Source organism: Cynocephalus volans, chromosome 14, assembly GCF_027409185.1.
Source record: "Cynocephalus volans isolate mCynVol1 chromosome 14, mCynVol1.pri, whole genome shotgun sequence".
NCBI classification, from domain to species: domain Eukaryota; kingdom Metazoa; phylum Chordata; class Mammalia; order Dermoptera; family Cynocephalidae; genus Cynocephalus; species Cynocephalus volans.
Genome location: NC_084473.1, coordinates 90243884 through 90269715, shown reverse-complemented (window position 1 = coordinate 90269715; position 25832 = coordinate 90243884). Strand labels below are relative to the sequence as shown.

The 25832-nt window shown below is 43.9% G+C and overlaps 2 protein-coding genes across 2 annotated transcripts in view; one reads left to right on the top strand and one right to left on the bottom strand.

Moving 5' to 3' along the window:
* The window catches only part of LOC134363166 (ribonuclease H-like), a 307348-nt gene extending 282670 nt beyond the window's left edge, over positions 1 to 24678 (top strand). Inside the window, exon 2 of the mRNA XM_063078739.1 lies at positions 24392 to 24678. Within this exon, the coding sequence (XP_062934809.1) occupies positions 24392 to 24598 (207 nt within the window). The 3' untranslated portion in view covers positions 24599 to 24678. The remainder of the gene's footprint in view (positions 1 to 24391) is intronic.
* Positions 13548 to 15916, bottom strand: LOC134363229 (melanoma inhibitory activity protein 2-like). The gene is given in 3 exon segments (XM_063078788.1): positions 13548 to 13573; positions 13576 to 14289; positions 14401 to 15916. Coding segments are annotated over 3 exon segments (2256 nt in total).
* Positions 24679 to 25832: the final 1154 nt, after the last annotated feature.

Here is a 25832-nt window from a genome sequence, read left to right as displayed (position 1 = left end):
CTTCTCTCTTGCAGCTTTTAAGATTCTCTCTTTGTCTCTGAGTTTTGCCAATTTGACTATGACATGTCTTGGAGAAGGTCTTTTTGGGTTGAATACATTTGGAGATCGTTGAGCTTCCTGGATCTGTAGATCTGTGATTTTTCCTATACCTGGGAAGTTTTCTGCCACTATTTTTTTGAATATGTTTTCAATGGAATCTCCATTTTCCTCCCCTTCTGGAATACCCATGACTCGGATATTTGATCGCTTGAGGTTGTCTGATATCTCTCTCAGATTTTCTTCCATGTCCTTGATTCTTTTTTCTTTCTTTTTGTCTGCTTGTGTTATTTCAAACAGCCCATCTTCAAGTTCAGAGGTTCTCTCTTCAACTTCGACAAGCCTGCTGGTTAAACCCTCCGTTGTGTTTTTTATTTCACTGAATAACTTCTTTAGTTCAGCAAGTTCTGCTACATTTTTTTTCAGGACATTGATTTCCTTGTACATTTCCTCTGTCAGATCCTGTATACTTTTCCTCATTTCATCATGATGTCTAGCTGAGTTTTCTTGTATCTCATTCAGTTTCCTTAGAATTATCACTCGAAATTCCTTGTCAGTCATTTCAAGGGCTTCTTGTTCTATAGGATCTAGCGTTTGAGATTTATTAACTTTTGGTGGTGTACTTTCTTGATTTTTTGTATTTCTGGTATCTTTTTTTTGGTGTTTATTCATTGTTGCAGGGAGTTTCACAGTCCACCGGTTTGAGACTAATGACTAACTAGGATGTTGCTGTGGTTGCCACTTTCGTATGGCTGCCTCCGTGACTGCTCAGTTGGCCTCTAGTGCCTTGTGTGTGTGGTTGCCTTGGGTCTTGGGCTTCTCCGGGGAGCCGCCTTTCTGGTCAGCTTGGGCTCTGCTGGGCTGGTGGATCACGTACCACAGGGTGTGTGATCGCTGTTGAGCTTTCACTTCCTGTGCAGGACTTCTCCCTGTTCCGTGTGCTCTGGCCCAGGCTGTTAGATCGTGCAGTGGCGACCCCACCAGGTGTGTCGTTTCTGTTGAGTCTCCGCCTCCCTGGCCGCTCGTCTCCCCACTCTGTGCGCACTGTGCTGCGCTGGGGCGTGTCTTCTGCGTCCCTCTTCTATCAGCTGGGCCTTCAAGACCCTGCTCGGCACCGCCTCGCCCAGGAAGTCTACCAGGTTTCTGCTAGGCACAGACGACCGGTCTCTCTGGGTGCCTTTGTAGCACTATGTAGATCTTTCTCGAGTCTTGTTCACCTTTGTATCACCCCCGGTATAAACCGAGTCTAGCACCCACCTGCAGCCTGCTCTCCAGCAGGTTCAAGTGGACCTGGGAACTCTCCTACCACACTATTCCCAACCAGAAATTCGTTAGGCTTTTTTCCAAACTGGAGGCCGCAGAGATGGTATCTGCCTCCCAGTAACAGGGAGTTTACCTGGGGCCGGAGTCTAGGGTGTGGTGGAGTGACAGTCGGCCCGCCCGTACTTTCTTGCCCTCCCGACACTGGTCTGGGACGCCCCCCGCCACCAGCCCCGCCAGAGAACCGCGGAGGGAGTGGGAGGGGAGGCCGGTCCGCAGGCTCCAGAAAGCCCTGCGCCAGGCCAAGCAAGTTTGAGGGCTCAGTGATGGCCGAGGGGGCGGGGCTGCCCGCACCTGGGAAAATGGAGGCAGCACCGTGCAGTGAGTGGCCTGGTGGTGCAGGCGGGAGCCGCGTGGGCATCCACGCCCCCCGAACAGAGCTGTGCCAGGGATCACTCACAGTGCTGTGCCAGGTCGGGCGCTCACTCTGTCTCTGGTTTGCCGCCTTCCCCGATCTCAGCCGCTGCCGCCTCGGGCTGTTCAGTCGAGGCGCGGCTCGGGCGCTCCCAGGAATCTTCTTCAATGCCGGCCTGAAACCTCGAATCCTGAATAGGGCAGCTGGCCGCCTTCAGCGCGGCCCCGGTCTCCGGGATCCTGGCTGCATCCACAGCAGCCCTGGCGCCGTGTTCCCTGTTTCGAGACTCGCTTTTGCAGCTAAGAAACAGTTCTTTTCCTGCTCCACACTTCAAAGCTGTTGCCTGTAAATGAGGCAGCCTCTCCTGCCGGGGGCAAAGTGGCAGTCACCCCCCACGACCGTCCAGGAGCAGCGGTCCTCCCTTAAGGGATGGCGAGAGGAATGTCCACAAGTTTCCCGGCTGCCTGAGGCCCAGTGGCCTCCTTTTCCACCTCAGCTACTCCACGCCAGCCTCCGCAGCCGCCGCCATCTTGAACCGCCGATCAAAGTTGTCTTAAAGTTCTCTTTTTTACTTCCCATTAACTTCCAGATCTAGGCAAATGCTGAACAATAGAAGAGCTGCTCTGATGACATATGCTGGCTCTGAAATATCATCTGTTTTTCCCTGGGAAGAATGACTCTATTTCTTTGAGCCATAGTTTTGTTTTCTGTTTCTAGGAGTTGGCCACAGAGATTGAAGAAACTCAGCATACTCTAGATCAGGTTTTTACTGAAAAATATTTTTATTTTTTTCTTGAAAAAGTTATGGAATAAAAAAAGGGAATTCATGGTCACAAAGTAAATTGTTTCAGTTGCAAACATTGCCTCAAATATTTTCTCAAGGCTCATAGAGAATTAGTTTGTAGCAGTAGAATGACTCAAAAAAGTCAATATCTAGTAGATTTTTAATAGAGTTTCGCTAATCTAGGTAATACATTCTTCTGTTAGTGGAAATGTGTGATTACACAGTAAAAGTCATTGATTAGCCTTGTTTAAAAATGTAAGCTCATCGAGCTTAATAATAGGCTTTTCTGACTTCTAAGAATTTATCCCCAAACAATTAAAAGCATATATGCACAAACTAATCATCCTAGTGTTCTGTATATTAATAGTAGAAAATTGGGGAAAAAACTGTGTATCCATTAATTCAAGGCTGTTTCAATAAATTATTGTAACAAGAATAATGAAACACTTTGAAGTGATTTCAATTGATATATTATTATTGATATGGGAGGATGTTTGTGGTATAGTTTTAATTGAAAAAAACTATAGAATAGCAGTATAGTATAATTTCTATATTGAAATTTTAATAAATTTCCCTTATTAAATTGGTGACAAGCTCATGAGTGATTTTAAATTTCATCTCTTTGATTTCTGTATTTTCTAATTATCTGCAATGGATATGTATTACTTGTAATACGGTATATCAGAATGTTATGCACATACTCTAATCTTATCAATCAAATATTTCAGTTAATAGAAAGTTTCAAGATATATTAGATATTGGTTCATTGGCTTTTTCATTTAACCACACATTATGAACATCTTTTCACATTAGTACATATTTATCAACCTCATTCTTTAAAAGCTATATTCTGTTTTATTGCTTAAATGTTCAGTAATTTAGCCTATTCTGTCTTGGTGGACAATATTGTTGTTTTAATGCTATAATAAAACTACTTGTATAAATACCTTTCCATACTTGTAGGAGTATTTCATAAATTTCTCACAGTGAAATTGCTAGACCAGAAGCAATACTAATATACTGATAGAAAAAAATTAGAGTTTGCTTTTTTTTTTTTTTTTGCCAAATATCCCTTTAAAATTCTATCAATTTTTACCCATATCATCAGGGTATGATTGTTGTCATTTCCCTAGATCCTCAAAAACACAGGTTATAATCCATAGCTGTGCTCTTCAAAATGGATAGATACCATTTGAATTTACATTAATTAAAATTCCATACAACTAAAAATTCAGTTTCTCGGTCACTGGTCATATTTCAAGTACTCAATAGCCACCTGTGGCTAGTGGCTACTATAGTGGAGACATAATACTACTAGACTTTAAACTATACTACAAAGCTATAATAACCAAAAAAGCATGGTACTGCCATAAAAACAGACACACTGATCAATGGAATAGAATAGAGAATCCAGAAATCAACCCACACACCTACAGCCATCTGATCTTTGACAAAGGCACCAAGCCTATACACTGGGGAAGAGACTGCCTCTTTAGCAAGTGGTGCTGAGAGAACTGGATATCCATATGCAGGAGAATGAAACTAGACCCATACCTCTCACCATATACCAAAATCAACTCAAAATGGATTAAAGAATTAAATATAAACCCTGAAACAATAAAACTACTCAAAGAAAACATAGGAGAAACACTTCAGGAAGTAGGACTGGGCACAGACTTCATGAATATGACCCCAAAAGCATGGGCAACCAAAGGAAAAATAAACAAATGGGATTATATCAAACTAAAAAGCTTCTGCACAGCAAAAGAAACAATTAACAGAGTTAAAAGACAACCAACAGAGTGCAGAAAATATTTGCAAAATATACATCTGACAAAGGATTAATATCCAGAATATGCAAGGAACTGAAACAACTTTACAACAACAAAAAACAAGTAACCCAATTAAAAAATGTGCAAAAGAGCTAAATAGGCATTTCTCAAAGGAAGATGTACGAATGGCCAAAAGACACATGAAAAAATGCTCAACATCAATCAGCATTCAGGAAACACAAATCAAAACCACACTGAGATACCATCTCACCCTAGTTATGCCTAATATCCAAAAGACTGTGAATGATAAATGCTGGCGAGGTTGCAGAGAAAAAGGAACTCTCATACATTGTTGGTGGGACTGCAAAATGGTGCAGCATCTATGGAAAATGGTATGGAGGTTCCTCAAACAATTGCAGATAGATCTGCCATACGACCCAGCTATCCCACTGTTGGGAATATACCCAGAGGAATGGAAATCATCAAGTCGAAGGTATACCTGTTTCCCAATGTTCATTGCAGCACTCTTTATAATAGCTAAGAGTTGGAATCAGCTGAAATGTCCATCATGAGATGAGTGGATATGGAAAATATGGTATATCTACACAATGGAATACTACTCAGCTATAAAAAAGAATGAAATACTGCCATTTGCAACAACATGGATGGACCTAGAGAGAATTACATTAAGTGAAACAAGTCAGGCACAGAAAGAGAAATATCACATGTTCTCACTTATTTGTGGGAGCTAAAAATAAATAAATAGATAAGTACGCAAACAACCCGGGGGCAGGGGGGAAAGAAGACACAACAATCACAATTCCTTGAAGTTGATATGACGAGTGAACAGATACGAGGTTGTTGGGAGGGAGGGGGGAGGGAGGTTTTGGTGATGGGCCACGATAATCAACCACATTGTATATTGACAAAATAAAATAAAACTAAAAAAAATTTTTTTTTAAATAATGCAAAACTAATCTATTATGTTAGACGTAAGGATAATGGTTGTTCTTGGGAAGGGGGTTAGAACTGGAAGGGGGGCCTCCAGGATGCTAGTAATATTCTGTTTCTTCATCTGGGTGTGAAAAATTATTAAGCTATATATTTACAATTGCTTGCCTTGAAATCAATAAAAATTCCAAAAATTAAGGAAACTCCTAAAAATTAGAATTTACAAGAAACGTAGAACTTCTAAACTATGGGTGGAGGTGGAAATGCACGAGAGATCAGCCCAATGATAAGTGAAAAAGGAAACACCACAGAAGGAAAAGGATGGTAAATCCAGCACAAAAAGTGATGTGGCAAAAATAAGTTCACACGGCAATAATTCCAAAACATTTAATGGCTCAAATTTATCTCTTAAAAGAAATCCCAGATACAGTTCAGTTTTAAGGATTATTTATATAATTTATGAAAGACTCATTTAAACAAAATAACACGAAAGACTTAAGATAGTAAATGAAAAAAACCTCTGAAACAGGTAAATACTAATAAAAAGAAATCTGAAATATTAATATTTCATAGCAAAAAAAGTAGATTCAAAAGGACAAAAAGGAACATTTCAGATTTATGAAGGGAATAATGTACCCAGCAGGAAAAGTCAGCTGTAACTTCAAAATATGTAAATAGAGAAATTGAGAAATCCGTGGTCATATCAGGAAACTTCCATACTGGCTCTTTCAGACAGGAAATATACTTTCTATTCAAATACAAATGGAATATTTACAAAATATAATTACATACTACATAATTTTATCAAATCTTGTAAATAAATGAAATTTAAAAACCCTTTACTAAAGATAAGCAGCCAAATTATTGTACAATTATAGGTATCTGTATCAGTCATGAGTGAACAATTTACTCCCATATTAATTACATGGTTTTTCTGTCATAACCACCATCTAGTTTACTAAAGGATAAAATTATACAAGACTGTGATAAAGCTCAGGGCTGCCCGTGTAAAAGAAATGAACTATGTGAGTGAAATGAATGATGACCCAGGTCTCACTAGTTTATTAATAAGTAGCCGTGTGACAGGATCTTGGACTCGGCTGGTCTTCATATCAATCTTAGTAATCTCTAAATTCAATAACTTTCAACATGTACACTCTGGGGCAGAAGAGAGGAATGTCAGTATTGCATTGTGAAAGCTGTTTAGGCGTGGTCGATGCTAATGTGAGCTAATCCCCACATTACCCAGCCTTGCTGCACATACAAACGGCTCAGGCAGCACATGTGTGCAACTCACAGTACCCCCCCCACACTGACTGCTTTCCCCGTGTGTGCCTGTGCTGCAGTAGGGACAACGGAGGCCCTTATAACTGGTGACAACATAAGTAACAGTGTGTGGAGCAGCAGCAGGCCTTGAGGCTAACTCTACACTGGCAGAAGCACACTACAATTCTTCTGCTTTGCCAAGAAACGTTGCCTAATATTAAAGACAAGTCGAGTCTAAGTTTGGGTCCTTTTTTGAGGCAAGAGGAAGAATCTTATAAGAAATTTTCCCTAAAAAGAGACAGTTGTTCAGTTGCAAAAGGAGCCTTTATTTATTGAGATAATAAACCACTCATTCATGTTCACTGAACATGTTTTCAGTTGAACAGAATAATCTGGAACAGTATGTTCTAAAACAAATTCATCCATTTTCTACAAGGCATGCATCTTTTGCCAGCCTTCATCTCTTTCTCCCAAGGATATAGTGCATTTGATGTACAACAACTTTACAGAAAATTTGAATAGCCAATTGGATATTAATCATTAAATTTTTTATCCCTAACCATACAAACGTCACGAGAGAGACATTTTGTATACATAAGTAACGTTGTGCAGTTTAGGAAGCCAATGCCTTATCCATTAGGCGACTGGGGCAATGTTGTGCTGTTTAGTGTTTAACAGTTGGAGGGAAAAAAATGATGGTTTGTAAGTCAGCTGGTTTCTGTGGTGTAAGTACTCCCTCGGTGACTGATTTCAAGCTACCAACATGATCCCTAAAAGAGTAACATTCAGCTCTCATAAGTCTCATAAGTCAGTGCAAGCCAGTTTCAGCACACCCGTGAGGGGAAAATGCTCCTGAAGCATCAAAATTGAATGGATGAAAGTATCGGCATCTTGCTCATCTGATCATGCAGTTTATAGCATATGATTTATGGTAAATGTAATCTTCCATATCCTATTCAATCATTTTTTTAGTTAGGCAAAAATTTCTGCAACAGATATATCATCCTTTTATACCATCAGGCCTCAGAGAGAGAGAGTTGAATATAATTGGACAAGAAAAAAAATCAATGATACACTACTAGGTAACTGCAGAATATAAACAGATTTTACAGAAATATCTTAAGGGCTCTTTTGAAAGCAGAGCCTAAAGACAATAGGTAGGTCTTTGTGTTGGTTTGTTATTTTTTGTTGTTTTTTAAAATGTGAAGTAGATAATAACCATTCTCTTTACACTCCATTCAGCTCTGAAAAAAGCTTTCCAAGTTGTATTCTAGAAATGCTACATTAAAGTCATGCTGAGAGCTTTTCCTTTCAAAGCTTTTATAGATGTTAGGAGATGTCATTCAGTTGCACTTCTGACCTGTGATACTCCAAAAAGCTTTGTATGATTTTCAAATAGGAGAAATGATCTTACTAACATTTTCTCCCAACCTAAAAATGGGTTCTTTTAAATAGGGAAACTAGAGGGCATGAAGCCTCATTTTCCCCCTAACTAATTGTGCCATTTAATTGCTATTCAAATTTTTTAAATAAGGCATCATTTTTAAAAAGTTGGTCAATTTTGTTCTATTCAGTTTTATACATTTTATCAAACAAAACACACACACACACACACACACGCACACACACACACAGAAACGTGGAAATATACAAGGGCACTTCAAAAAGTTCATGTAAAGATTCATATTATTTTTTAATTCTATTTTTCCACAAACTCTTTGAAGTACCCTCATACTAGATATTTTTCTATCCACAACATTAACTCTCCAAAGAAATTACAGCTTTTAAATATAAAATTTTAAGAATGAAAGAAATTCAGATGCTGCCTCAAATGTTAATTGACCCTGGCAGTTCAACAGACACTGCCATGGGATTTTGTAGTTAGGACTGGATTCCACCTACAGAAAGAACAGAGCGAGCTCAGGGATAACAACCACAGTAATGATGACTAACACATATGGAACACTTTCACATTACTTCACACCGGAAATTTTAAATTGCATTTTTTAAAGTTAATGAATTAAGGTTATATTTTACTAGTAAGAATAGCCTGCAGTATTGGTAGGATTAATTATCTAAATAAAGTAAAATTCAAGTAATGGGTGTTTATCTTTTGCTATTAATAGTGCCTTTTATTCAACTAATTTGTCATCATGTTCTAACACCTTTCCTGTCAGTGTATAAAAAGACTTCACGAAAGTGATTGCTTTACTTTTAAATGCTTGCAGCCATAATTTTGGTTATGTAATACTTGAGAATCTATTCAATTGATTCCACAAACATGAATGAAGTTCTTATCATGTGTCAAATACTATGCGAAGTCTAGAAGAAAACCTGGGCATCAAAAACACTTGGGTTCGGTGTTATGAAATATTTATATATCTTTTCTCCCACGGCATGATCTAAACCAGAGTCTATTGCTCCAAATCAGTCATTCCAAGGCATAACTTAAAATGACGAGCATCAACTATTCACCTGAGCATGATATATTAACTAGAAATATGTATTTTTAAAGTACGATTAAGTTACAAATGGACCGGAAGGGTCAAACTGCTTTAGTTTTGCTGAAATATATTTAACTGAATACCAATAAAATCAATAATATCACTAAAATATCACAGCTTCCAGACAAATGATCATCATTGACCTTTTTTTCCTTATTTCTGGGCTTAATCATTCAGGGAATTCTATTTCTACCATAGTCCAAATGCTGTTCATAAATAAATAACAACAGAAAAAACTAGTTAAGTACGAGGATAATAACAACAGTTTTCAAACTGGATATAACCAGTTCATGTCAGCAGTTTTCAAGCTGGATATAACCCCGAGGCTACCTAACACTTCCCCTGGGGTATAGGAACAAAGAGAGCTTTCAGGAAATAAGACCATTTAAAATGGTTCCCTCTCACAATTACCCTCCCTCTGCTTCTGGAAAGAAAGGAAATTGCCTTAGAGATGTAAAAACCTCTCGGGCGCCAAAGACACTATTTGAAAGTTGGTGTAGGTGTTCAGAAAGACTGGGTAACAAATCACTTCTTGCAATCAGGGTGTTCAGAAAGACTGGATAACAAATCATTTCTTGCAACTGCTTGTCTTAAAAAAATTTAAAAAGAGCTAATCTAATTGTCAAATGATAGATTATTTAAAACACAGATGCTCTTTGACTTCCGATGCAATTACAACCTGATAAATCCATCATAAATTGAAAATATTGTAAGGCAAAAATGCATTTAATACAAGTAACCTAGCAAACATCATAGCTTAGCCTAGACTACCTTAAACTTGCTGAGAACACTTACATTAGCCCACAGGTGGGCAAAAACATCTAACACAAAGCCTGTTTTATAATACAGTGTTGAATATCTTTTGTAATTTACTGAATACTGTACTGAAAGTGAAAAACAGATTGTTTATACAGGTACTCAAAGACAATTTCTACTGAATGCATGTCACTTTTGCACCATCCTGAAGTCAAAAAATCATAAGCCAAACCATTATAAGTTGGGAACCGTCTGTACTATTGATAAGAGAGTGTATTAGTCAGGGTTCTCCAGAGAAATGGAACCAATAGGAGATTAGAAATAGAGATGAGAGAGAGAGATTTATTGTAAGGAATTGGCTCACACAATAGGGCTGACAAGTGTGAAATTTGTAAGGCTGGCTTGTAGGCTAGAAATTCAGGTACAAGTTGAGTTGTAGTCTTGAGTCCAAAATCTGTAGAGTGGGCCAGCAGGCTGAAAACTCAGGCAGGATATCTATGTTGCAGATTTGAGGCAGAATTGCTTCTTTTTTGGAAACCTGTCTTTGCTTTTAAGGCCTTCAACTGACTCGATGAGGCCCACCCACATTATGGAGGTTAATCTCCTTCACTCAAGGTCTACTGGTTGTAAATGTTAATCACCTCCACAGATACCATCACAGCAAGATCTAGACTCATATTTGACCAAATAACTGGGCAGCATAGGCTAGCCAAGTCGATGCACAATCATCACAGAGATCATATATAATTTTTGCATGTGACTCAAGTCTAAAGAATGGAGTGACATTGTTGTAATGAAACTTCCATTTCCACCTGCTTACTTAAGTGAATAAAATTGTTCCATCTGTAAAGATGAAAAATAGAGCAGAATTGATGTTCAAACCTGTCTAGCAATAGGTAATTTTCATCCATGTCTACATAAGCTAATTGGCAGAACGTTTCCATTTATCCTCCTAAAAATGCATTTGCTTCATAATTATGTATCAAAATTTATAATACGTTTATTCCATTTAGTTTAATTTTATACTAATAACTGCTGTAAAACTCAGTCCAAAAGCAATGCTAGACACTTGTATTAGTCAGTGTTCTCCAGAGAGACAGAATCAATAGGATACATTATAATTATATGAGAGGAATTTATTAGGGGAATTATCTCATGTGACTATGAAGAAAAGTCCCACGATAGGCCGTCTATAAACTGGATGCCGGTAGCGTGGCTCAGTCCAAGTCCGAAGGCCTCAGAACCAGGAAGACTGATGGTGTCCTTGGTGTAAGTCCTGGAACCCAAAAGCTGAAGAGTTTCAAGCTCTGATGACCACAGACAGGAGAGAAGAGTGTGTCCCAGCTCCAGGGGATCGAGAGAGCCTCACCTCTTTCCTCTGTCTTTTGTTCTCTCCGGACCCCCAGTGGATTGGATGGTTCCCACCCACACTGAGGGTGGGTCTTTCCCACGCAGGGCACTCAGACTCTCATACCGATCTCTGCTGGAAACACCCTCATGGACACACCTAAAAAGATTGCTTTGTCACGTTTCTCAGCATTCCTTCATCTAACCAAGTTGACACCTAGAATTAACCTCCACAATCCTATAAACACAATTTAAAAAAAAAATTCGTTCCCAAATGGGTGCTCATATATTTATTGCAGAGTAACATAATGATTAATAAAAAAATTTTAAGTATAAAAATATATTAAATTAGGATACAATTCTGTGGAGGAAGTTGGAATGGAAATAAAAAGTATGAAAAAACCTAGAAGAGAAATTTCTGATGTGAAAAGCTTAGTCATCTACTTTTGAATGGATTATAGTTACTGACATATTGCTATGATTGTTCAGGTCATACTGAATGCTTTTTAAAAGCTTCATTTTTAAAGGTCAATGTTTATATTACACTGATAATTGTTTATAATTATAATGAGAAATATTAAATGTCCTTATATTTATAATTGTTTATAATTATAATAAGAAATTTTAAATGTCCATTTAAATGTTCAAGAGTATATACAGTTTTTCAAAATTCCTCAAGCAGGTGTATAAGAAAAAAATGGTAAAAGACTATTGTCATACACAATATGTCTTAAGAACACAGAAGACCCCTAAAACCTCTACCATCCAAAGGGGCCCCAGGAGTCCAACCTCCCAGCCAGGACACCCCAACATTCACTTTCCCAAAAGAGAAATGATAGGAGACAGCAGGGGATGGGGTCAAAGAAGGAGGCATGACAAGGATCCCTGGTCCAGGGCAACCGCAGAAGGCTCTTCCCCCTGCCACCCCCTCCCCACCCCCGGCAAGCCCGCAGCCCCCCCAGTGCCTACCTCGGTCCGCTGCATCCTGGGCGTGGAAGGAAACTGTTGCTGGTCTCCCCAGTGCCCAGCAGAGGCAAATGGTACTGCTTGGCCGGGTTGGCAGCTGCCTCATGTTTGCTGGACCCGGATGTGATTGTCACTGGCGGCTTCTCTCCCGCCCCCTGCACACTCCACCCTCCCTGCCGGCTTCTCCTGCTCCAGCCTCCCTCTCTGCCTCCTCTCTCTCTCTCTCTCTCTCTCTCTCTCTCTCTCTCTCTCTCACACACACACACACACACACACACACTCTCTCTCTCTCTCTCACACACACACACACACACACTCTCTCTCTCTCTCTCTCACACACACACACACACACACACACTCTCACACACATCTGTCTTGCATATTTTTGGTCCCCATCCCGGGCTTTCTGTGTATGTGGTTCCTAATCCTGGCCTCTCAGCCTGTCCCCGTCCCTCTGCCTGGCTCTTCTGGACTCCCCTGCCCCTGTCACTGGGTGTCTCTCTCTGTGCCTCCCCTGATGTCTGTCTCTTTCTCTAACACACAACTGTCTTCTCCCCCCCGACTTCTTGGTCACCAGGGAAGGGTGGGGATAGTGGGGGTGCAGGGAGATGGGCCCGGGGGAAAGGGGGGCTCCGGGAGGAGTTCCTGCTCCAAGGAGCGGGAGGGGCCGCAGTCAGCCCAGAGAGCCTCCCGCAGGCATTTTCCAGAGCCAGACAGCCCTTCCCCTCCCTGCAGCCCTAGCCGGGTCTGGCTGCCCCTCCTCACAGATACCAGGTGTTGTGATCTCCCTGAGGGGCCCGGGGCCTGTCCCTGGCATCTGGAGCATCCTCCCCTTGGGACCTTGCCCCAGGTGCTAGTCTGCAATGGCCTTGCAGATGAGGACTCGCCTTCAGGGAGAGGGACAGCCACTGGGGCCACATCACCAGGGTGACACTCAGGGTTTCTTCCACGTCTTACGTCTGTCCCCCGACCCTTAACTACTCCCTTTCACCCCACACAGGTCCTTGCAGTATGGGAGTCCTCCCCAAGTGCCGTTGTCCTGCCTGGGATGGAGGTTGAAACTACAGGGTAGCTAAGGGACCTCGCCAGATATCCTGGGGGGAGATGGTGGTGAAGGAAGGGGGTGAGGGCCCCTGGGTGTCCTTGGGAGAGGGGGGCTCATGGGCATTTGCTCAGCCTCCAGGGAAACCACCGAGGAGCCAGGGGCCTGAAACCTCTGCCAAATTTCCCTTTTTGGTGCCCATAGGAGCCAGCCTGTGCCATTGGTTCCCATGGAAACAGAGCCCTGCGACACCCCCTGCCTTGTAGCATGCATAGAGCACTTGCTAGCACTTACTCACAAAATTCATATTTAAATCATCTTTATTTACAAATTACTACCCTGAGAATTATAATTCCATTAAGCTTCAATTTGAGCAAAAAAAGTAGTTACTTAAACTGAAAATGAGGGATAAGTCAAAACTATTTATGAAGAGAGTCCAAAAATATCATCAGGTTTCTTGCTGTGCTTCTGGATTTCAGGAGCAGGCTCATTTGAGCACGGAATCGACCCTGAAGGGAACTCACCCCTACTTTCAGCATGTGGGGGTGGAGGTGAAAATCCAGCTCTTAGAGGAACATAAGGAGGAAAACCCCTCAGTGAATAGACATTTCTCATTGCAAATGGAGGTGGTGGCTGGACAGAGAAATCCCTTGGTAGAAAATAATTTTGAGGAGCTCCATACATGCTTCCTGGAGGAGGTGGAGGAAAAAGAGGTTCTCTTCTCATGAATGGACCCCTCCTATCCACTGGAAACAATGGACCTCTGATTGCAGGAAAAGGTGGAGGAGCAAAGCCAGGGCCACTTGCTTCCCTTTCAGCAGGCACAGATGAATGAGGCACATTTACATTACCAAGGTCGTCTTTGGTATCATTTCTGCTGGATTCCGTTTGTGAAGACTGTGGCCCATCCACTTTATCCAAAGAAGCCAGGTTAAAACTTCTGAGTTCTGCTGGGCCAGACGGTCCACCAGGATCAGGATCAAATCCGTCTTGCCTTTGTGGAAGAAGAGCTGGATCAGAACATGGGTGGCCTAGTGGAGGGATCGTCATCCTCTGGTGCTGTTCCCACGCAGGTGACAGGAACCCAGAAGGTGCTCCATGAGAATCAGTTAACGTGTCACAGCCCAATTCTCCTCTTTCATTGGTCATCTGATGGTCCAGAGTATTCTCTGGGCCTCTTGAGCCTCTTCCTCCTCCTCACCCTGGAGTCAAAGGTGCGAGTCCGAGTGGAGAGAGAAAAGCTCTCGTTTCGGATGAAGGTCGACCCACTGGTGAGGCACCACATGAGGAATGCTCTCCGCCAAAGGCTGTCTTTGGAACATCAAGTGCAGAAGGATCTTTTTTGAAAAGTTCAAATTTCAACTCTTTTTCAGCTAATTTTTGTCTCTTGTAAACATTTACTTTCCTTAAATACCTGAGGTGTCTTTCAGCAGTCTCAGCTGCCACCCAACTGCCATGCGCTTCTTTCTCATAGGAAGTCATCTGCCCTTGATAATAACGAACGCTTCTCTCCAATTCTCCTTCCACATCTCCGGCTCGCCTTCTGTAGGTCTCCAGTTCCTCAGCTGCATGGCTCATCTTCTCTTCTGCTTTGGAAAGTTCCTCCTCCTTCTCTAACCGGTCCTTTTCCTCTGCTACTAACTTCCTGTGGAGTTTCATTCCATTTTCTTGATACAGTTCTGTCATTACTTGAAGTTTCAGCCGAAGCTTCTGATTTTCACTTTCCAACTGTGTGTTTTCTGACTGTAAAGATGCTTGTTCAGTCTGGAGATTTGTAATATGCTCTGTAAGCTCTTCCTTTCTTTTATCTACTTCAGATAACCGAGTGTGAATTTGGTTTCTTTCTCCTTCTAGGGTTTTTAAAGAAGCATGTAACTTAGCAGCGTGAATCAGTTTCTTCAAAGCTCCTTCTGGTGGGTCATCTAAGGGAGCACCATTTTGTGATTCACTCTTCATCTCCAAATCCAAGTCATCAGCCATCATGTCTTCTCCAAGCACAGCAGCCCAGTCTGTCATCTTGAGCAAGCGTTCAGTCAGAGACTTGATGTGATTTTCTTTCTCACTCAGAACTTGTTCTGCCTGGACTCTGGAGTCTTCAAATGTTATTTTCTGTTTATGAAGTTCACTCACTTGTTCTTTCAATACTTCCGCTTCTTGTAAAAGCTGTTTTTGGCTTTCCTGAAGTTGGGAATTTTCATTCAAAGCAACTTTTATTGCCACTTTCAGACGTTCTTCATTCATTTGCAAGATTTTGGAGATTATTTTGGCTTCAGCTACTTGTGACTGGATGGATTTCGATTCATCTTCTAGGGACTGTATCCTTTTTGAAATATCTGCCATCAATTCGTCTTGCTCACAATGTTTAGATTTCTGTTCTTTTAATTCTTTTGCTAGAAAGACTATTTCATCCTCAAGTTTAGATTTGGAGCTGCTCAGCTTTTCATAGGTTGCCTCCAAGCTTTGTGCTTCTGTTGACCCCTTCTCAAAGCTGGCATCCTTCACAGCTGACTCTAAGCCTTCATACTCCTCTTGAATAACGCTGAGTTTGTCAAGTAGTTTACACTTTTCTTCAATTAGTCCAGAAAGCTCTTCAGCAAGCTTTTTCTCTCTTCTTACATAAAGCCGGCTTCTCACCGATCGAACACTTCTCCACAAAAACAAGAGAATCAAAAATCCAGTAAGAGCCACACATGTCACCAGTTCCCATGGAAAACCAGGGCCTGGTCTCAGGTCTTCAGGCCATGCTGCCACAGTCCTGCACAGCTTTCCCAGGACCAGCCCCAAGTACGGCTGAGAGGCAGCCCCGGGCACCTCCATTGTCTCTGAGGCTGCTCCGGCTGTGGCCGCGGTAGCCACGGCCTGGCTGGGCCACAACCAGCAGCTGAGACAGCTCTGCGTTCTGTCAGGAACGTGAACCAGCCCCGGCGACAGCAGCAGACATGGCGCAGCTGGCCCTGCCCGGAGCCGGGGAGCACTGGCGCCTATTGGCCTCAGGCGTCCCCCACGCACATCATGGTAACCAGGCCCCCTTTGTGATGTCACTTCCACCACGTGGTTCCGAGCCCCCCCCCACGGGCCTGTGACAAGCGCTGTCCTCGCCAACCCCCACCTCGGCTCGGTTTCAGTGGGCCACCACTGGATTTGAATCCATGTTTATAACGTGTGATGATCAAGTGTGGGTAAGTAGCAAACTCATCACCCAAATATTGTCATTTCTTTTTATTGGGAAAATTCAAAATCCTCTCTTTTAGCTATTTCAAAGTATATAATAAATGGGTGCTAACTCTAGTCACCTTACAAAGCTATAGATCACTAGAAATGGTGCCTCCTGTCCAGCTGCAACTTTGTATCTGTAAACTCTGCCTTTCCCCTCTGCCCCCTGCCCTTCCCAGCCTCTAGTAACCACTATTCTGCTCTCTACTTCTGAGATCAACTCTTCTTTTGGCAAGTTTTTAAAGGAAATTTTGTGATTTTAATGTCTTTCAAAAGAGCATCCTTCCTTAGATACCTGGCAAGGAACAAAAGTGTTTTCTTTGGACTAACTTTGCCAGAATAGCCATAGAATGTGGCAATGGGAAGAGGCCTGAGACACTGGGCTTCACCTGGTCCAAGTAATGAAGCAAAGGTCTACAGTAAGTCCAGTACCTGTCCAGGGGTTTTTAGCTATTTAGTGGCAGAAGAGTGCTGTGTTTCGAGTTCTGCTGAATGTCAGTGAAATGCTCTTTGTTTTAAAAAACGCTTTATTGAGAAATGTTTTATATATCATGTAATCCACCCATTTCAGGTATGCAATTCAATGAGTTCTAGTAAGTTTGTCAAGTTGTGCAGCCATCACCACAAATCAGTTTTAGAACATTTTCACCACACCAATAAGATCTCCTGTACCCATTTATTCTTTTTTAAAAAAATTTTTATTGGTTATGAATATTCTTGGGATACAAAGCTGATTGTCACCATTCATGCTGAAGCTGTGATGGCCAGATTCATACTGGCCGCAGGCCCGTTACATTTATTGTATCACATTTATTGACTTTCATATGTTGAACCATCCTTGTATCCCTGGGATGAATCCCACTTCATCATGGTGGGTAATTTTTTTCATGTGTTGCTGTATTCTGATTGCTAATATTTTGAGGATTTTTGCATCTGTGTCCATCAAGGATATTGGCCTGTAATTTTCTTTTTTTGTTGGACAGAAACAGGAAAATATAATAACCTTCCTTAAAAACAAAGAAACAAATAAAACCTTGATCCAAAATCAGGTAGAAGTAAGTTAGTAGATAGAAGATATGAACTGTAACTCTCCCTTGCTAATTTCTCCATAATTACATTCCCTTAGATCCTAAATAAATCTAGTTTTTTGGTAGCAAAAATAACCTTTTTAAAGTCTAGAAATGTTTCATAAAATTTGAGTCCCACTCCATTAATTTGCATGCCACATTAATTTGGCCTATAATAATTGATAATTTTAAATCAGAATGGATCACACACAGGTGAAAAATATTGTAAATCATAGAAATCTATCATAGTTGGTAAAACCCCAATAGGCCACCTCATGCACATGAATAACACAGCAAGATGAGAAAGAAAAGTTACAGAGGGAGATCTTAACTCTCTCCTGTCTTGAATTTTGTTAGATTGAAAAATAAACGTTGGGCAGTGGCCTCACCTAATACTGCAATGTCAAGGTATCACTATTAATGCAGCCAGACTTTTTTTAAAAAGTGGAAAAATTATGAACTCAAAGACCACAAAAGTAGAGACCAGAAATATGACCCTCTTTGCAGTCCTATCTCTGAAATTAACTTGATATGTACGATGAGCAAGTTGGTTGACCTCTGACCATAAGTTATGTGTCTGAGAGCAAGGAGAAAAATGTTACATAGTTGCTTTCAGTCACTCAGTAATTTTCCTGTTTGTCCATCTGCATTCAAGAGAGGACTGTGCAGAAGAATGTTGTGATAAACTAGTCAGACAAGTTGTATAGGTAGCAGTAGTAATAATGGTGACAAATTTTCTCATTGTAGGTGATGATAACATGGGAATTAGCTTGAGCAAAGGGTAGGATGGAATTGGGATTTCCTGAGATGGGAAAAAATTTGAGAAAATTAGCCCTAAAGTTAGAAAGTGAATCAAGAATTTGGTTTTGAATTTAATGGCTGTAAAAGGCTTTTTAGATATCCAAATACAAAAGTTCAGTAACTGAATGTATGAGTCCAAGATTATAGATAAATCAAAATAATAATTATGTGTTTATTGAGTCACATTATAAGATACGTAAAACATAATCGAGTCCAGTTGATTTAACAAGTATAATAAATATGAGAATGTGAAAATGATAAAGACATGTGGCAAATAAAAATTAGGACAAAAAGCACCAAAGCAATGAGAGTTTTTAGAGTCGTGATTTTTTTTCCTGTTTTCTATAATGTAACACGTTGTAATTTAAAAGCCACAATTATAGTTTACCTGGAATACAGTTTTCCCGTCACCGGCACTTCCTCCCATTTGTTTGTGCTCAGTTCTAATCAATACAAAGGAAATACTTAAAAAGAGAAAGGAAGGAAGGAAGGAAGGAGGGAAGGAAAGAAGGAAGGAGGGAAGGAAGGAAGGAAGGAAGGAAGGAGGGAAAGAGGGATGGAAGGAAGGAAAGAGGGAAGAAGGGAGAGAGAGAGAGAAAGAAAGAAAAAAAGAGAAAGAGAGAAAGAAGAAGAAGAAGAAATACCGGGCATGCATCCTGCAGCCCAACACTTTCCACATCATTCTGGATTATAACTTTCAACTGCTCTTACAACAAATCCAAAGTCTTTTACGTAGTGAAAAAGCTGCTTCATCTGTTCTCTTCTGACTGCTTTCACTCACTGCATCTCCCTGCCTCCCTGTCTGTTTAATTCTGGTTTTGTTGAACTTCTTTCCCTGGTGCTTCAAGGACCGTCTTCCCTTCTCAATGAACTTGAACCCCTGGTCCTTCGTGGACTTGCCCCACCTGCTTCCTTTATCCTATTGTCAGCTTTCAAGACTTCCAAATTCTCACTCCCCAGAGGATTTCTCCCACCACCTGCTGAGTTATACTTTGCACTTCAGTGACACAAAGCTGTGTCCACACTCTTATTTTATACACCTTATTATAATTATAACTAAATCACCTATATAATTATCTGCATAAATACTGATGGTCCTTTGAGATGGTCAGGTTCATGAGGGCTGTCTCTGCATCTAATTTACTCTTTTTGATGCAGCACCTAGTAAAGTGCTTTGCACATTAATAAATTGCCAATAATTTGGAATCCACCCGGGAGAAAAGAGGAGAAACAACGCGCCATTTCAATGTAATGTCAAGAATGGATGAAAGAGAGGGGATTAAAGAGATAAGATGTGGGGTGCGGAGGATTTCCAGATGTCTCAGTCTAAAAAATGCAGTGGAGGTAACGTATGGATGAATATTTTATTATGTTTATTGAAATTGCCCTGAGAATGGCAGTGGTCCTTACAGAGAATGAGCAGTGACAATAACCACATTGTGTTTTGATGTCTTAAATGAGGTCCTAATTTTCCCCATGAGAAGGTTTTAGGAAGCATGTACATTTTTATTACTTTTATTAAAGTGGCTTCATTAGGTGTGTTTTGGGAGTAAAATATCTGTAAAAATAATATGGTACAAAGGTCATAGGCTTCAGGGTTTTCTTTCCGTGAGTATCATTAATAGGTCTGAAGGAAGTGCTTTTTACAAGGGTATAGGGAAAATACAGCCAAAAAGTCAAGTTAAGAAACAAGGGGAACAGAGTCAAACAGGATATCTGTGGTTATGCACCTGGGCCCCGGCCCGAGGCAAAGGGCGGATAGTTCCCAGAAATAGACAAGTCAGTTAAAGTTTCAAGAGTGCCCCTCAGCTGTTTCAAGGACTCCCACTTGACCGAAGTTCACCCCTGGCTTGATTTAAACTAACCAATTACCTTGCTTCTCGCTTCTGTACCCGCGCTTTTTGCTATAAAAAGGACCCAGGAGCTCTACTCGGCGCGCCAGTCTTTCGAAAGACTGAGTCGCCCGGGTACCTGTGTGTTCAATAAACCTCTTGTTTTTGCATCCGAAGCCGTGGTCTCGCTGTTCCTTGGGAGGGTCTCCCTGAACTGACTGACTACCCACTGCGGGAGTCTTTCATTTGGGGGCTCGTCCGGGATCGGAGACCCCCACCCAGGGACCACCGACCCACCAACGGGAGGTAAGCTGGCCAGCAGTCGTTCTGTGTCTCGTTTCTGTGTCTCGTCTCTGTGTCTGACTCAGTGATTTCGACTGTCTTTTCTGAGCGCGCGCATTTTGGTTTCAGTTTGTTCCGGGTTAGTCGCTCTGGGAGCGAAGTGCGGGTAGCGAACAGACGTGTTCGGGGGCTCGCCACCCGGCAATCCTGGGAGACGTCCCAGGATCAGGGGAGGACCAGGGACGCCTGGTGGACCCCTTGGCAGAGGATTATTGTGTTTTGGTCTCACCGCGTCTCGGGAGGCGCGCTCTGCCATCGGACTCTTTCTTCTATTTCTACGGCACTCGGTCTCGTCGCCGTTTCTGGTTTCTTTTTGTCTTAGTTGTGATAGGTCTTTGCGTCGTCGTTCCCCTATTGGAAATTTTCGAGATGGGGCAAAGTGCCCTTACGCCCCTCTCCCTTACTCTAGATCATTGGAAAGATGTCAAAGCCAGGGCTCACAATCTGTCCATGGAGATCAAAAAAGGAAAATGGCAGACTTTCTGTTCGTCTGAGTGGCCCACATTCGGCGTAGGTTGGCCGCCAGAGGGAACCTTTGATCTTACTGTCATTTTTGCAGTTAAAAAGATTGTTTTTCAGGAGACCGGAGGACACCCGGACCAGGTTGCCTGTGTCGTGGTATGGCAAGACCTCGCCCAGAATCCCCCTCCCTGGGTGCCACCCTCCAGCAAAGTCGCTGTTGTTTCGGGATCAGAAAATACTCAAAGGCCACCTACAAGGAAGCCTTCCGCCCCTCCCCAACCCCCCGTCCTCCCGACACCAGATGACCTATTTTCTCTCTCTGAAACCCCACCTTACCCGGCGGCTCCGCTGCCCCCTCTGGCCCCTCAGGGAAACAGATCGGCACCAGGCCGAGCGCCCGGTGATCCTAGCCCTGAGGGACCGGCTGCGGGGACTAGGAGCCGCCAACCTCGCAGTCCGAGAGACGGCTCCGGTCCTGACTCCACCGTAGCTTTGCCCCTCCGAGCCATAGGGCCCCCAGCTGAGCCTAATGGCTTGGTCCCTCTACAGTATTGGCCTTTTTCCTCAGCAGATCTTTACAATTGGAAGTCTAACCACCCGTCTTTTTCTGAAAAACCAGCAGGACTCACGGGACTTCTTGAGTCCCTTATGTTCTCTCACCAGCCCACTTGGGACGATTGCCAACAGCTACTCCAGATCCTCTTCACCACTGAAGAGCGAGAAAGGATTCTTCTGGAAGCCCGCAAGAACGTTCTCGGGGACAACGGGGCCCCTACACAACTCGAGAACCTCATTAATGAGGCCTTCCCCCTCAATCGACCTCAATGGGATTACAACACGGCCGAAGGTAGGGAGCGTCTTCTGGTCTACCGCCGGACTCTAGTGGCAGGTCTCAAAGGGGCAGCCCGGCGCCCCACCAATTTGGCTAAGGTAAGAGAGGTCTTGCAGGGACCGGTAGAACCCCCCTCGGTTTTCTTGGAACGCCTGATGGAGGCATATAGGAGATACACTCCGTTTGACCCCTCTTCTGAGGGACAGCAGGCGGCAGTTGCAATGGCCTTCATCGGACAGGCAGCCCCAGATATCAAGAAAAAGTTGCAGAGGCTAGAGGGGCTCCAAGATTATTCCTTACAAGATTTAGTGAGAGAGGCAGAAAAGGTGTACCACAAGAGAGAGACAGAAGAGGAAAAACAAGAAAGAGAAAAAAGAGAGACAGAAGAGAGAGAGAGACGGCGCGATAGGCGCCAAGAAAAAAACTTGACTAGGATTTTGGCCGCAGTGGTAGGTGAAAGAGGGTCTAGAGATAGGCAGACAGGGAACCTGAGCAACCGGGCAAAGAAAACACCTAGGGATGGAAGACCCCCTCTAGACAAAGACCAATGCGCGTACTGTAAAGAGAAGGGTCACTGGGCAAGAGAATGTCCCCGGAAAAAGAACATCAGAGAAGCCAAGGTTCTATCCCTAGATGACTAGGGGAGTCGGGGTTCGGACCCCCTCCCCGAACCTAGGGTAACACTGACTGTGGAGGGGACCCCCATCGAGTTTCTGGTCGATACCGGGGCTGAACATTCGGTGTTGACCCAACCCATGGGGAAGGTAGGGTCCAGGCGGACAGTCGTAGTAGGAGCAACCGGCAGCAAAGTCTACCCCTGGACCACACAAAGACTTTTAAAGGTTGGACATAAACAAGTGACCCATTCCTTTTTGGTCATACCTGAGTGCCCTGCTCCTCTGTTGGGCCGGGACATTCTGACCAAACTAAAGGCCCAAATCCAGTTTTCTACAGAGGGCCCACAAGTAACATGGGGAGATCACTCTACCATGTGCTTGGTCCTAAACCTAGAAGAAGAATACCGGCTGTATGAAAAGCCGGCCTCTCCCTCCATCGACCCATCCTGGCTCCAACTTTTTCCCACCGTATGGGCAGAAAAGACAGGTATGGGACTGGCCAATAACGTCCCACCAGTAGTAGTAGAGCTGAAATCGGGTGCCTCACCGGTGGCCGTCCGACAGTATCCAATGACTAAAGAAGCCCGGGAAGGCATCAGACCCCACATCCAAAGGTTCTTAGACCTAGGGGTCTTAGTGCCCTGCCAGTCGCCCTGGAACACCCCTCTGCTACCAGTAAAAAAGCCAGGGACCAATGACTATCGGCCAGTCCAAGACTTGAGAGAAATTAACAAAAGGGTGCAAGACATTCATCCCTCAGTCCCAAACCCATACAGCCTCCTGAGTTCCCTTCCGCCTAGTCACACTTGGTACTCAGTCTTGGATCTCAAGGATGCCTTTTTTTGCCTCAAACTACACCCCAACAGCCAGCCACTGTTCGCGTTCGAGTGGAGAGACCCAGAAAAAGGTAACGCTGGTCAGCTGACCTGGACACGGCTGCCACAGGGGTTCAAGAACTCACCCACTCTCTTCGACGAGGCCCTCCACCGGGATTTAACTCCTTTTAGGGCTCTCAACCCCCAGGTCATATTACTCCAATATGTGGACGACCTCCTAGTGGCAGCTCCCACATATGAAGGCTGCAAAAGAGGGACACAAAAGCTCTTGCAGGAACTGAGTAAGTTGGGGTACCGGGTATCAGCTAAAAAGGCCCAGTTATGCCAGAAAGAGGTCACCTATTTGGGGTACCTGCTCAAGGAGGGAAAAAGATGGCTGACCCCGGCCCGGAAAGCTACAGTTATGAAGATCCCTACTCCCACAACCCCCAGGCAGGTCCGCGAATTTCTGGGTACTGCCGGATTTTGCAGGCTCTGGATTCCTGGGTTTGCTTCCCTGGCTGCACCCTTGTACCCCCTGACAAGGGAAAACATTCCTTTTACCTGGACTGAGGAGCATCAAAAGGCTTTTGACCACATAAAAAAAGCCTTGCTGTCTGCCCCCGCCTTGGCTCTCCCAGACCTCACCAAACCATTTACTCTATACGTAGATGAAAGAGCCGGTGTAGCCCGAGGAGTGCTTACTCAGACCCTAGGACCATGGCGACGGCCAGTAGCTTATCTATCAAAAAAACTGGATCCAGTGGCCAGTGGGTGGCCAACCTGCCTAAAAGCGGTTGCTGCAGTGGCACTCCTCCTCAAAGACGCTGATAAGTTAACCTTGGGGCAAAATGTGACTGTGATTGCTTCCCACAGCCTCGAAAGTATTGTGCGGCAGCCCCCCAATCGGTGGATGACCAATGCCAGAATGACTCATTACCAGAGTTTGCTGCTAAACGAAAGGATATCTTTCGCGCCCCCTGCTGTCCTGAACCCAGCTACCCTACTACCAGTCGAGTCAGAATCCACCCCAGTACACCAATGCTCAGAAATCCTTGCTGAAGAAGCTGGGACTCGACGGGACCTGAAGGACCAGCCATTGCCCGGAGTGCCTGCCTGGTATACAGACGGTAGCAGCTTCATTGTGGAAGGTAAGCGGAGAGCAGGGGCCGCCATCGTAGATGGCAAACGGACGGTATGGGCAAGCAGCCTGCCAGAAGGGACATCAGCCCAGAAGGCCGAGCTAATCGCCTTGACGCAGGCATTACGCCTAGCCGAAGGAAAAAACATCAACATCTACACGGACAGCAGGTCGCCATTATCCACTGCCCGGGCCACCAGAGAGGAAATAACCCTGTGGCGGCCGGGAACCGGAGGGCCGACGAGGCTGCAAAACAAGCCGCCCTGTCGGTCAGGGTGCTAGCAGAAACTATAAAGCTTCAAGAGCCAATCGAGCCTGCTCAAGCTAGGACCAAGCCAAGAGAGCTCACTCCTGACCAGGGAAAAGAATTCATTTAGCGGTTACATCAGCTAACACACTTAGGACCAGAAAAGCTCCTTCAACTAACGAGCCGCACCAGCCTCTCCATCCCGAATCTCCGGTCCACCGTTCAAGAAGTCGCCAATCGGTGTCCGGCTTGTGCCATGACTAATGCGACTACCACCTACCGAGAGACCGGAAAAAGACAACGGGGAGATCGACCCGGCGTATACTGGGAAGTAGACTTTACAGAGGTAAAGCCTGGCCGGTATGGGAACAGGTATCTGCTAGTATTTGTAGATACTTTCTCTGGATGGGTAGAAGCTTTCCCTACCAAAACTGAAACGGCCCTGACTGTATGTAAAAAGATACTAGAAGAAATCCTGCCCCGTTTCGGGATCCCTAAGGTGATCGGGTCAGATAATGGCCCAGCCTTTGTTGCTCAGGTAAGCCAGGGACTGGCCACACAACTGGGAATAAATTGGAAATTACATTGTGCGTATAGGCCCCAGAGCTCAGGTCAAGTAGAGAGAATGAATAGAACCATCAAAGAGACCTTAACTAAATTGGCCTTAGAGACCGGTGGAAAAGACTGGGTGGCCCTCCTTCCCTTAGCGCTGTTCAGAGCCAGGAATACCCCTGGCCAGCTTGGTCTGACCCCTTATGAAATCCTCCACGGGGGACCCCCCCCCATACTTGAGTTGGGAGGAACACTGGGTCCCGATGATAACTTTCTTCCTGTCTTATTTACTCACTTAAAGGCTTTAGAAGTTGTAAAAACCCAGATCTGGGACCAGATCAAGGAGGTATACGAGCCAGGTGCCGTGGCCATCCCTCATCCGTTCCAGGTCGGAGACCAAGTGCTGGTCAGACGCCATCGACCCAGCAACCTTGAGCCTCGGTGGAAAGGCCCGTATCTGGTATTGCTGACCACCCCGACCGCAGTAAAAGTTGATGGCATTGCAGCCTGGGTACATGCTTCTCACCTCAAGCCTGCGCCACCCTCCGTACCAGATGAATCCTGGGAGCTGAAGAGGACTGATAATCCTCTTAAGTTGCGCATTCGGCGGCGGCGGAGCAAGCCTACCAAGTAATAACCCTAACCAGCCCAACACCCTCACCTGGCAGGTACTGTCCCAAACTGGAAAGGTTGTCTGGTTCAAGACAGAAGTCCACCCCCTTTGGACTTGGTGGCCCTCCCTTACCCCTGATATATGTGCCCTGGCGGCGGGTCTCGAGGCTTGGGATATTCCAGAAATTGATGCACCGGCC